Source organism: Muscardinus avellanarius (genome assembly GCF_963383645.1).
Source record: "Muscardinus avellanarius genome assembly, chromosome: 18".
Taxonomy (NCBI): Eukaryota; Metazoa; Chordata; class Mammalia; order Rodentia; family Gliridae; genus Muscardinus; species Muscardinus avellanarius.
Genome location: NC_137804.1, coordinates 10,326,374 through 10,339,851, shown reverse-complemented (window position 1 = coordinate 10,339,851; position 13,478 = coordinate 10,326,374). Strand labels below are relative to the sequence as shown.

General features: G+C 39.1%; 1 protein-coding gene across 1 annotated transcript in view; it reads right to left on the bottom strand.

Annotated features, from left to right (window-relative positions):
• GADL1 (glutamate decarboxylase like 1) overlaps nt 1-13,478 on the bottom strand; it is a gene marked incomplete at both ends in the record, with an annotated part of 148,980 nt that overhangs the window by 53,060 nt on the left and 82,442 nt on the right. The window contains 1 exon segment of the mRNA XM_080715344.1: nt 6,692-6,743. Within this exon segment, the coding sequence (XP_080571470.1) occupies nt 6,692-6,743 (52 nt within the window).

Genomic DNA, 13,478 nt, shown 5'->3' with positions numbered 1-13,478 from the left:
CAGCTGCTCTGCGTCAGTCCTATGAGTGGTGGCTGTTCTTTATATCAGTTTTTTCAGGGCCTCCTTGTATACTCAAGGCAAGCAGCCTACCACTCAGCTACATGTCCAGTCCCCAATCTTGTATATTTTTAGGGTCCTCTTTCTTTCCTGTGAGATAAATCTCATGACTTCAATTTTCCCTTAATAATTATTTACATATAATTTTCCCACTTCAAAGTACTGAGCAGTTTTGTTTTTCTGAATGAATCCTGATTCATCATCATCATCATCAAATTTTCACTCATTTCTACTTCCATGAGAATATCGTAAAGCATTTTGCGAGAGTTTTATCTGCTATGAAAGATGCTATATTTTATTCTTTAGTACCTAGACCTTTATAAGATTATTTAGTAATTCCTGTTTAGAGATTTTGGCTGTGACCTACCTGTAATTCCTTTTGCCTAAACATTCCCCTTTAGAATGACATGGCTTCCATGCTCAGGCCATTTGGAGACTTGTAAATCTCTTTTGACGCTTGGTTTCACTGGGAAAGATTTGATGCTCCATTTGGTGCAGTATCTTCACTTTCATCATTTCCAAATTAAGAGTTGAAAAAATGTCTTTGAATGCCCACAAAGAACATATCTGAGTTTTTCCTGTCTCTTTTGCTCTATAGCTTGTAATTCATAGAGTGACTTTCTTCAAGAAACTTCAAAGCATTAATGAGTATTTTCAGAGCAGAACCATTCGCATGTCACTTAATTTTAATTCCCTTCCTATATGAAAGTGTGACCCTTTGGGTGTCTTAGGAACACACTTAGTCTATGTTCTCTAAAAACCATGAAATTAGGATGGCATAAAAAGGAATTCAAGTGTCTAGTGAAGAATACAGAAAACTGTATCAGGAAGTACATTGTCATAATCCTTAAATTGCCATTAAAGGTGAATAAGCTCTATCCTAGTTTTCAAGCAGAAAAATATGTCCCAAGGTGCCTTCAACTTAATTCTAGGAAGGATCATTGAAGAAATGATATGAGATCACTTGGGAGATAAATTAGTGATCAACAAGAGATAATAGTTCACATTCTGTAAAACTGAGTCATATAACAAAATGTAACCTCCTTTGTTTGCAATGCCATTAGATCAGAATAATATTATTAAAAACAAGGCTAGCAGTATGCATTTCATAAGTGTAGATGCAAACTCTAGCACACAGACTCAAATAATCAATCAGGCAAATAAAGAATGAAGGCAAAGCTGGCAAAGTGAAGTTTAATTGACTTCAAGCTCTGAGATTTTAAATATAAGATTGGACTTTTGAAAAATTTCAAAGACATCATTAAGTAGCATAGAAAGTCTGGGTTTTAGAGTCACAGGATATAGGTTTGAATTCCAAATTCACCAGGTCTTTGCTTGGGTAAGTGTCAAATATTCTAAGTATCTGTCTCCTAAGCTATAATGTGGAGGTGGAAATCAGACTGTGTGCACCATAGGGTGAGTCTGAGGAATAAAATATAATTTACTTCCAGTATTTTACACCATATCTGGCACACACCAGCACTCGATCAGGTTACTGACTATTATTTGAGGCTACTTGTAAAGATAACCTTTTAAATGGATGAGTAGCCTTATTAAAATCTATACTAGTTAGATCCATCCCTCTATTAATTTCTGGGTACCAAATTTGAAGGGGACACTGAGATATGACAACCAAAGTGTACAACATGACAAGCAGAATTTTCTATTAAAGATATAGGAGTGGGCATTGGGATGAGAAGATGACTTATCCCATATACTGACCTCCAGAAACTCAGACACTAGAAAGGGAGCTGGGTCCAGAGTAATACTGAACGAGATGAGGATTTTAAATGAAGAAATTTCTCAAAAATCTGAGAAATGTTTTGGGCAGAGGAATAGCGCATGTGGATAATCCAGTGTATCTAAAGAGAGAGCAAATGGTTGGAGTGACAAGAGGACAGGTTTTACTGAGGAGAAGTCAAGCTAGAGATGGAGACAGGGGTCATTTTATAGTGGCTTCCTCATGGGCCATATTTGAGGATCTGGGCTTGGTCCTAAGGGGCTATGTGGAGTCACTGCAGAGTGTCCTAATACGGAACGAATTTCACTTTGGAAAATCCAAAGGCAGATGTACTGGGGGAAGTCCAAGTAGAGAACTGGAAGACAAGCAAGGAATTCCTGGCAACTTGAGGAATCTGGGTTTCTGAATAAGATGGTGGCTTTGGGAGTGGAGAAGCCTAAGTGCCCAAGATAAAGAAGGGTAATAAAATTGATGTAATGAAACATGACATAAAAAATTCTACTAGGAGCCAGGTATGGTGGTGCATGCCTATAAGAACTTGGGAGGCTAAGGCAGGCGGTTCATAGGTTCAAGACCAGCCTCAGCAATGTAGTGAGATGCTTAGTAACCTAGTGAGACCTTCTCTCAAAAGCCAAAATATTAAAAGGGCTGATGGTGCTCAGAGATAGAACACCCCTGGATTATATCCCTAAGACCACACATATACACATACACACACACATATCTCACACACACACACACACACACACACACACACACACACACACAGATTTTTGATTGGACAGACTATAGTTCTAATGATTAAAAGAAGAATATCAAATTTTACTAAGAAAAAATGACTACGCTTCAGCATAAAAATGCCAACTTTGAGTTGTCTGTGGAGTCTAGGTAAAAACTGCAGGCACATCCACATACAAAAGACTAGAGTTCAGGAGACATGTCAAGGATGGAAACATACATTGAAACTCAATCTAGCAAAACATTTCAGGAAGACTTAGTGGGCATAATAAAGAACCAAAGACCAAGGTGGAGAGGAAAGTAATATCGGGATGAAAAAATTTTCAGATAGGGACTAAGAAGAAGAGGAAAGAAAATGGAAAGGAAAGAGACTGAGAAAGAATATAAAAATAACCAAGACAAAAGAGAGGATTTTAAGAAGAATAAAGTGGTTCACAACATGAGATGCTGCAAAGGTCCATCGAAAAGGAGATTAAGGACTGTGCATGTTTAATCAATTATCAATTAAGAGTTTGTTGTGATCAAATAAAACTACATAATGCAATAACTGCGTAGGATAAATTACAACATGTTTGATATATGTTAGTAGTAAGGATCAATATGTACTGGAACATGGGTAATCAGAGCCACCTGGAAGAGGGATGAACTAATGAAATCTAAAACTAAGGAGATCGACCAGATGTCCCTGAAGATCCTCCACAACTCTGAGCGTCTATGAACTCAAATAATTCTTCCCAGCATAGAACTCAAAAGGAAGAACACAAAAGTTGAATAATTAGGACTCCCCCATGAGATCAATATGAAATATGTGAATGATAGTATAAGAAGGAATATCCCTCTAGGACAACATCTATTAGATGTTAGAGTCAACACAAGAAAAAAAACCCCCGAAATATGATTTTCAGGGGACTATGAATAATGCACAATTTATTTGAAATGATAACTTTCAGTCATCTTCCAGAAGATATGTAATATTTTTGTTCTTTTCAGAAAAAGACATTCAAGTACCAGGCCCTTTGTTTGGCTCTATTTATTTACTGTTGTCAATGTTCCGCTTACTATTCTTGCTGCTATCTGCTAAGCAAACATCTCTGTCTTTCTTTCTCCTCCCACCTCTCTCACCAACCTCACACTTGCATGCAAAATTCAAGGTCTAATTCTATTTTATTTCTTGAAACAAAATAAAGAGAAGGGAGGCCAATGTAGATCGTGAATAATAATCCTTAAGGAAGGGGGTGGGGTGTAACTCCATGGGAGAGTATGGGCTATGCATATGTGTGAGGCCAGCATCAAAAACAAATCCAGAAACTAATAAAATCCCTTACAGTTGCAATTCTGGAATCTCATTTAGGAGGCCACCTGTACTACTGGGGACCAGCTGGCTCTCATAAAGAAAATATCAAGGGGAGAAGGCTGCCTATTGATTAAACCCCACCTTAACTTCCTGCAAAAGAATATGAACGCTATGAATGCAAGTTCCTAACCAGGATGTTAAGAGGTTCCTTCCTTACGCTTCTAAGCCTTAAGAAACAACCCCTAAATAACATCTCAAACAGCTCATCTTTCTTTTCAGTTTCTCTCTCATGTCTGCCAAAAGACTGTGTAATTGTAAGGTATGCAATACTTTTCATAAGCATATATACTTTCCATGAGCATAAGCATATAGTTACCATTGCCAGAGAGGAAAAAAGGAGTAAATGGGAGGAAATAGAGATAATTTAAACTCAAGAAAATATAAAAAGGAACTGATTGTGGTGGTACATGCCTATAATCCTAGTACCTTGGAGGCTGAGACAGGAGAATTGCAGGTTTGATGACAGCCTTAGCAAGACCCTCGGCAACTTAGCAAGACACTGGTTCAAAATTTAAAAAAATTAAAAGAGGTGGTGATATAAGCTCAGAGATATCTCCTGGATTCAATCAGAAAGAAAGGAAGGGAAAGGAAAGAAAGGAGAGAAAGAATGAGGCTCAAACTTGACTTAAGCCAAATACATGACTGTTGTTTCCCTGTACCTGTTTAGTAAAGGCCTCTAAAAGCTCTAGATGGTGGCACATGCCTGTAATTGGAGTACTTAGGAGGCTGAGATAGGAAGATCTTAGGTTGAAGGACAGCTTCAGCAACTTAGCAAGGCCCAAGAAGGAGAAGGAGGAGGAGGAGGAGGAGGAGAAAGAAGAAGAAGAAGAAGAAGAAGAAGAAGGAGGAGGAGGAGGAGGAGGAGGAGGAGGAGGAGGAAGAGGAGGAGGAGGAGGAGGAGGAGGAGGAGAGAAAATAGTGCTGGGGGTACAGCTCCAAGGTAGAATGCCCCCGAGTTTAATCCCTAGTACCACAAAAACAAACACACAAAACCTTCTAAACATGTTCTTACTAAGTTCTAATGTCATTATCATGGCTAATGAAATCATCAGTAATTCCTTGATATCTTCTAATAGCTAGGTCTTATTCTAAAGGCCCCAACTGTTTGTCTGAATTAGGGTTCCAAGAAGGTCTGTAAAGCCACCTTTGGTTGTGGTCAGAGCACGTTTGTTCTGAACACATTTGTGTCCAGTGTCTGAACCTAGAGCCATTGTCACCAGTCCCCCTTTATGTGGCTTCAGATTTGCCTTCCTGCTTCACGTCAGTGTAACAGACATTGCAAGTTTGTTTCTCTGTTTTTCAAGAACTTTGGGATTTTAGACCCTTCGAATCTGATGCCTACTTTGTAAATAGTGGTGGAAGCCATGCTTGGGGTCCTCAGAAGGATGTTTCTAGAACTTGCACAGGACTGTCACTATATCTCACCCGGGCTACTGCAACCATCTCCTAGTTTATCTAGTTAATTCTTTTTCTTGTCTTCCCTTCATCACCACCCCTACCACATGCTTCTCTTCTCATGACATTCGGCATGATCTCTGAAAAATGGAACCAGATTCCTTTCTTTGTAAAACACCTTCCCTTGGAGTACAGCTGGAGGCCTCCCCTTGGTCCACTAGACCCACCTGATGGGTCTCTTCCCACCTCTCCATCATCTGCTCCATCTCTCTTTGTTGAAAACACCTTTTGGCTGTGCAAAGCACATAGAACTTTTCAGCTTTAAAAAGGCCTTTGAACTTGTTTGCTGATTAGGCATAGTTATGCCTTTCCCTCAAACATCTGCATAGTGTGTTATTATCACTCTCACTTCAGCTCAAGGATGAGATGAAACAGCCCTGCCTCACTATCCTAGCTGAACAACCACCCTCCCTGTAATCTCATTTCACAACTTTACCCTATTTCTTTCCACTTTATTACTTGCCACACCAGTAACTGTGTACACTAGATTATCTCTCGCAAGCACCATCGTAGCTGGGTATTTCCCTTTCCTGTATCTGCATGCCTAGAACTGTCCCTGATATATAGTAATTGTTCAATATATCTTGCTGAATGAGAGACTGCCAGAAATCGGCTGGATTTCTTATACACAGCACAAGTTCCTAGATTGCATATTTTATTTTAGGTTAAAAACTGTCCTCAGGTATATGCTATAACAAGACCTAAGATAATTTCATTCTCTATAGGGCTGGGGGTGTAGCTCAAAAGTAGAATGTCCTTAGGTTTCATCCCTAGTACTGCCAAAAAAAAAAAAAAAATTAAACAATATTCCTCACATTTTCTAACTATTCTAACTATATATTTTGCAAAAAATTCTATATTTTGTTTCTATCTATAGAACACAATCCAACAACATCAACAACAAAATTACTTATTTCCCCATTGCTTCAAAGCTAATATGCTCTCATTATTTTATAAAAAGAGAAAAATGTATGTTTTATTGTACATCCCCTTAATTGATTTTTCACACACAGGCACCGCAACAGCACAGTTGAATATTTGCAGTAAAATCATTATGCCATTTATATATCAAGATAGAGGTCATAATTTATTCAGTATTATCCCTGGTAATTATTATTGAGCATTTTAATTTTCAATACTAAAAGGCAAGTGTATTCCCTACGAATCCAACAAAGGAAAAATGCTCACTAATAGAGTAAATTAACATAATGGACTCGATGAATTAAGCTAATGGCTTGTTTCTGAGTCTGCAACACAAAAACCAATGAAATATAACAGATGAGAAAATTACCACCTTCATCACCGTTGACTGACAAAATTACGAGCACAATTCCACAGTTACTTACTTCCATGAGTAACTTGAATCCCTCTCTTTTCTTGATTTCATCTACTAGGTACCTGGAATTAAAAGTCACAATAATATTTATAATCTGCGATCAGAAAGAGCCATACGCATGGCTGACACATGAAAAATCTGTTATTCTTGATGCCGCAAGAAGGCTTAGACATAAGTATAGGTAGAGGTAAGGGTACAGGTGTAAGCAGAACTGTGGATTTTAAAGGATATTCCTGAGCCCGCTGCAATCCTCTGGGCCTCTGTAAAAAGATACCTTCTTTAAAATGAGGTGATGTTTATCTCATATGTTAACATCAGCTGGTAGATTGAATATCTATCTCTGAATATGTGCCTTTCGCATCCATATTCCAGAGAGGATTTAGCATAGACATATAAGCTACCTGTCTGGTTTGGAGAAAAGAGTTTTTGGTGTGTAATCCTTGCTTATAGGTGAATGTAAGGTCACCACCTTCCTCAAGACAAGCAGTAGCCTGTTGAAAGTAAGTAGACTACAGCCATTGATAAAGTATCATCTTGGATTTAATGGGAATCATGGTGCCCAAAGCAAAGGGTGCAGATACAGGAGCAAGGAAAGATGGCTGGGATTAGACTAAAATGACATTGAGAATATAGGTGAAGTAATACTGACTCGTCTTGTCTGAGCTTGATTTTTGTCTATATAAAAAGACGCTTGAGCCAGGCGTGGTGGTACAGACCTGTAATCCCAGTACTTGGGAGGCTGAGACAGGAGAATTACAAGTTCAAGACCAGCCTTAGTAACTTAGCGAGACTCTCAGGATCCTAGCAAGATTGAATTATTCCAGTAAAAACTCTGCTTTTTGCTAACTAGGTAGCCCCCGGCCACATGTTGGCATTAATAGTGGCTCCGCAGTCACCATTAAGTCTGGCAAGCCCGACTTAATGCTCCGTCTGAGAATAGAAGTGATTTGGGGAAAGAAGGAATCCTGCTATTATGATGAGATCAAAAGCCTAACACAAGAATTCCCAAATTCCACTTCATAGTGCACCGTGCTAATAGGTTTTTGACATAAAAATGTTCCACTGTCAAATAAGTGCGAGCACTGCTGGGCATAACAATTAGATTTCTTTGTCTACGATTACAAGTATACTTGGCTTGATTCACCAGGCCGTTTGTTGAGTTGGTGGATGGCTTTGCAATGTCACCAGGGACCCAGGCATTTGTCGTCATCGCAGGCAGACATGTTCCGTGGTTAGTGAGTTCACAGGGTGACTGCCACAACTCTATACCTCATAGCTGTATGCAACAGCGTCCTCAGATGGAAGAGAGGGGCCTAGAGCAAAAACACTTTCAATTCATCTACACACCTCTCTCTATTTAGCTAAGAAGAGTTTTCCCAGAAGTCTTCAGAGAATTCTTCCTGTATCTTATGGATTGAGTTCCATACCCAACTCTGGACTAATTATTGGTAAAGGAGACTGGTTAAACCAATGCTCCCAGCTGGAATATCACTACCTCAATAAAATCACCATCCTGTAGGCAAGGAAGACGAGAGCGGGCTAAGCAACCGATGGACTCTTCCCACTGGTGAGAGTGAAGTTACAAATGGCTCTCTATTATGAGCCTCTCAGAGCTCCTAACTGACCTCAGGAGCACTTTGAATTTCCAAGAGAAGAAAAAATACTACTTAACATTTCCCAATCATATTTGACAGAGGAACTATTTTTGAAAGATCATTTCTTAAAATTCTCTGGAAGTCTATTATCCCACAGAGCCTAGTTCAGAAATGCTAGTTTAGAAGTATTTCTTCTATAAGAAACCTTAGCCTTTTCTTAAATAAATGCTTAAATGATAAAAATGTTGTTTGGACAGAATACAAAAAATTGGGGGTCCCCTTTGTCTATATTCTTAGGGGTGACATTTCTCACAACTCTTTTTTTCAATATATGGAAACAATCTAAAGATAATAATATATATTTTTAAAATGATTCTTACATGGAAGAAACAATAAAAAGATGTATATTCAGTTTGGTGTTATAATTCAGAAACCACAAACTACTTTTATCAAACCATGCTAGTTAGTGTACTCAAAAAGCAACAATAAATTTACTAAACTGATGACTGTTCCAGTAAGTTTGGCATAAAAAAAGAAGGGAGCTGGGTATGGTGGTGCCTATCTGTAATCCCAGTACTTGGAAGGAAGAGAACAGAGGATTGCAGGTTTGAGACCAACCTGAACAACTTGGTGAGATTTTTAGCAACATAGCAAAACCCTGTTTCAAAACAAAAATAGAATAGGGCTGAGGTTGTAACTCAGAGGTAGAGTGCCCCTGGGTTCAATCTCTTGTGCCACAGTCAATCAATCAATCAATAAAAAAGGGAGAAGCAAAACACATTGGCAACATATTTTGTCAATCCTACTGTATACAAATCTTATATTAATATTCTGGCTTGATCCTGAGTATACATTAGTGACAATCTTGACCCAAAATGATTCTTCTTCCTTCAGTCACAAATGTGTTCCCAGCATTAGAGACTCTCAATCTCCAAGTTGATATATGAGCCCATCTATCTATCTATCTATCTATCTATCTATCTATCTATCTATCTATCTTATCTATCTATCTATCTATCATCTCAATTTCACTTGTCCTTTTATAAGACATGCTTGTCTCGGGAAATACCCTTTCCAAACCCTTTCTCAATTTATCAGCCACTCAAGAGTCTCCCTGGACCACTGTGAACCAAACTTTCCCTCCCAGTGTCATCTTTTCAGTTGAAAATTCTTCTAATGGATGCACTGAGCCCCGTCCCTCCAGAACTCTTAGGATATTTCCATCTGCTTTCTGTAGAACCTGCACACATCACAAGGTATCACATGGCTTGTCTGAGCCACCACAGAAACCTACGTGCTCTAGTCTACCCAAACTGGGTTTTTTATTTATTTTTTCACTTTTTTGGTGCATTATAGACTTAGGTCATAATGTAGATCAGAGTGATAGGGACATTCCTGCACTCAACACCTGGTAAGCTTTCCCTTGCCTTCCTCCCCACTCATCTCTTCCCATACAGGATACTGAGATTGGCGTTGATATTCTCACATATGTATATAAAATCAGTGAAGTGTTTCCTTCCTCTCTATTCCTCTCCTCTCTATTCCTCTCCTCTAGACCACCTCCCTTGCTCCATTGGAGTTTCTCCTCCATTAGCTAATGACCCTCTAGTCTTGATTACTCCTTAGCTTCTGCATATAAGAGAAAATACATGGCTTCACTTTCTGTGACTGGCTAATTTTACTTAACATAATGTTTTCCAGGTCCATCCAGTTTCCTGCAGATGACATTTTTTTCTTCCTTCTTGATGAGTAGGATTCCATTGTGTGGATAGCCCATAGTTTTATAATCCACTCATCCGTTGAGGGATACCTAGGTTGATTCTGTATTTTGGCTATTGTGAATTGTGCTACTGCAAACATGGATTTGCATGCATTACTATAATATTGTGACCAACAGTAATTTTTAAAACATTACCAATTTAAGGAAAATGATGAAAACACTTGTCCTTCCAGGCTCTGTCTCTCCCATCACCTGGAGAAACAACCTAGCACAAAAGCCTCCTTGTCTAGCTGTTCACCTTTTCCAGACTGATAACGATACATTCCTCAGTATCTTGCAACTCTATGAAATAAATACCACCTGAGAGTTCGCAGAGATTGTGTGTCCGGGGAATAGATAAATGACACACTGGAGACCAAATAAAGTAGCAGAATTGGAGTTTCTGAGCTGTGTGTTGTTGATGAAAAGACGCATGCACATGACTCTTCGAGCTTGCTTTAAAAATTACCCCTTAGTGAGTATCCGTTTAACCTGAATGCCACAACAGAGGCCTGGAAGGTGCCCTTAGCAACAGGTAGCCCTGGGAATTGTAAAACACTGCCAGCTTTTCTAGGCTGATAGCGGAGATGCAGAAAAGGTGCAAGAAAAAAAAAATAAGGTGGTTTTAAACCTCAGCCCTCTGGGTTTTAATTATGCTTAATAATCACATGTTGTTTTAAACTCCCAACACCGCTGGTTTTCCAGTAACTAAATGAAAAGCATTTTATTTTTTGAGAGAAATGTTATGGCTGATTCCTCAGTTGGAATGACAAGGTCAAATGGAAATTAAGGAAACACTTAGGCGGCTTCTAAGGCACAAATCTCTCCATTCTTCCTAGATTTTTGACAACACACAAAATCAGAAGCATTGTTCTTTGAAAAATATCCATTTTTAGCTGGGCGTGGTGGCGCACGCTTGTAATCCCAGCGCTTGGGAGGCTGAGACAGGAGGATCGCACAGGTTCGAAGACAGCCTCAGCTACTTAGTGAGGCTCTCAGCAACTTAGTGAGACCTTGTTTTCAAATAAAGTATAAAATAGGTCTGGGAGTATAGCCCGGAGGTTGAAAACCTCGGGTTCCACCCTCAGTACCAATACACACACACACACACACACACACACACACACACACACACACACACACTTTTACTTTTCTAGGGAAGAGGGAGAAACTATCCTATCTGCCTATCAAAATCTAGTTCTCAAATCTTGAGATCAATACACAAATTTCAAAATTGAGTTCCATATACATTAAGAAATATAGAAACATATCGTTGTATGGGATCAGTGTGCCTCTCACCGTCATAGGCTGGAGGAAATAGTGGCACATTCATTTTAGTAGTTAGGAGACCTGACCTAGGGCCTGAGAAAATGGGTATCTTAACTAGAACAGGCTGCCAGTAATAGAGTGCACCCCCAAAAGTCATACAATCACGTGCAGCTTTACTGTACCAGAGTTGTTGTCCACTAAAGGAAATTGTACTTTCTGGAAATAAAACAGTGTTGCCTTTAGAGAGTACGCCAGGTAGAGCTTTCCCACCATGGATGACACTTCCTTTTATTTGGTAAGTTCTGAATGAACCGCATCCCTGCAGTAGCGAGCTTGAGAGCAAATAGTATTTTACCTTTCATACCTGAGTGGTGTGAACTGTTTCACCCAGAGGCCGTTCTACCTCTGTGTTAAACCCTCGGCCCTTTAAAATTTTTTCTTTGGTTTGGAACGGCATCTCGTTAGGTTGCTGAGAATCTTGCTAAGTTGCTGAGGCCGATCTTGAGCCTACGATCCTCCTGTCTTAGTCTCTAAGTACTGGATTACAGAAGTGCAGTAGCACATATGGCCCCGCCAGTAAATTTGAAAATGAACACAATCATGAAAATGAAGCCCTTCTGTTCCTAATTTGTGGTTCTTAATCCCAAAGAAATTCTTAAATTTATAATCTCATATCTATTCCAAGCAACAGGTCTGAAAGGATATTGTCCTTTTTCTTGACATCGGAGGTAGAAGAGGAGGGTGATTTTTGCAGACCCCAGGAATAAACTGTTGGACATCAAGAGTGTGAAAAGTCAAGGCAAGAAAACTGTTGTGAATAACAGCACGAAAAAAGAGAGATTCTTTTTCAAATATTTAAATATAGGTCATAGAGTCTGCTCAGTGAAATGCTAATTCAATTCAATTCAACTTGACAAAGATTTACAGACAATAAGTGTTTGTCGAATTGGATTGAAATGTTAACATTTATCCTCCTGTGATATTTCTCTGCACAAAAATTAGAAAGTACCCTTGACTATAAGCTGAATCCTACTCTGAGATGAATGTTAACTTCATAATAAATACCATCATCAAATATTTATACCTAGCCTTGTTTTGAGATACCTGTCATTGAATTACTTAGTAGCTTAGGCAAAATAATGCAGAGGTTCTATCACATTTAAGTGGTACAAGAAAATACAAAATAACAGAGCTTCCTGAACTTTTATTTTAATGTACAACTATGACTATTAATGGTAGATAAACTCGTTTTTCCACTATTGGGTAGTTCTCTCTCTACCACTAGTAGAAGTACTTTAACCTTATATCTGACAAAGGTGCCCTCCTCACCCAGCTGCTCTGTGGGGGACTTGACATTCTCCCAGTGCCAAGTGAGGGCATATAACTCAGTGCCACCAGTGCCTGTGTCTTATTTCCTTGGCAACAGTGACTGATTCAGAGATGGATTCTTCCTTCACAAATAAACTTTCCTTTGGGATTTTTGAGAGGCGCATGTTCAACTTTTCACTTTGACCTTGAAGCATATAGATCTGACTCCTGACAGTCACCTTTTTCATATGGAATAACTCCAACATAAAGAGAATCATGGCCAAAATATGGAGAGAGGTTCAGGCTGGTGATCGTCTTTGAGCTCCTAGCTAAGCCATCTCAGAAATCATCACTGCACTGGTCTTATTGGCAACTTGATGATAAATTACTTTCCTTTGTTCATAATAGATTAAGTGAGGGTTCTGTTGCTTTACCACTCAAAGAGCCCCGAGTATAGTGTTAGTATAATATAGTATAGTATGGTACTGTATACTTATGATATGCTATGATATGATGCAATACAGACTTCTAAATGTCTTCTGAAAGTGACAAAGCCCTCTATTACCTACTGTTATAGTTAGACATAAAATGTCTCCTAAAGAGCTCATTTATTAATATTCAGGGTTGATATAGTGGAGTCATGAGGGAGGTTGTAATCCCAGCAGTGAATAAACCCACTGTAACAGGTTTACCTGGGTGGTACCCGGCAGGCTGGTAGGTTATGACTGAAGGAGGTGGTGCCTGGGGGTGTGGCCTTGAGGGTTATATATGGTTCCTTCTCCCCCTGCTTGTTTGTGTGCTCTCTCTCTCTCTCTCTTTCTCTCTCCCTCCCTCCCTCCTTCTCTTCTTCTACCCTTTATGATGTG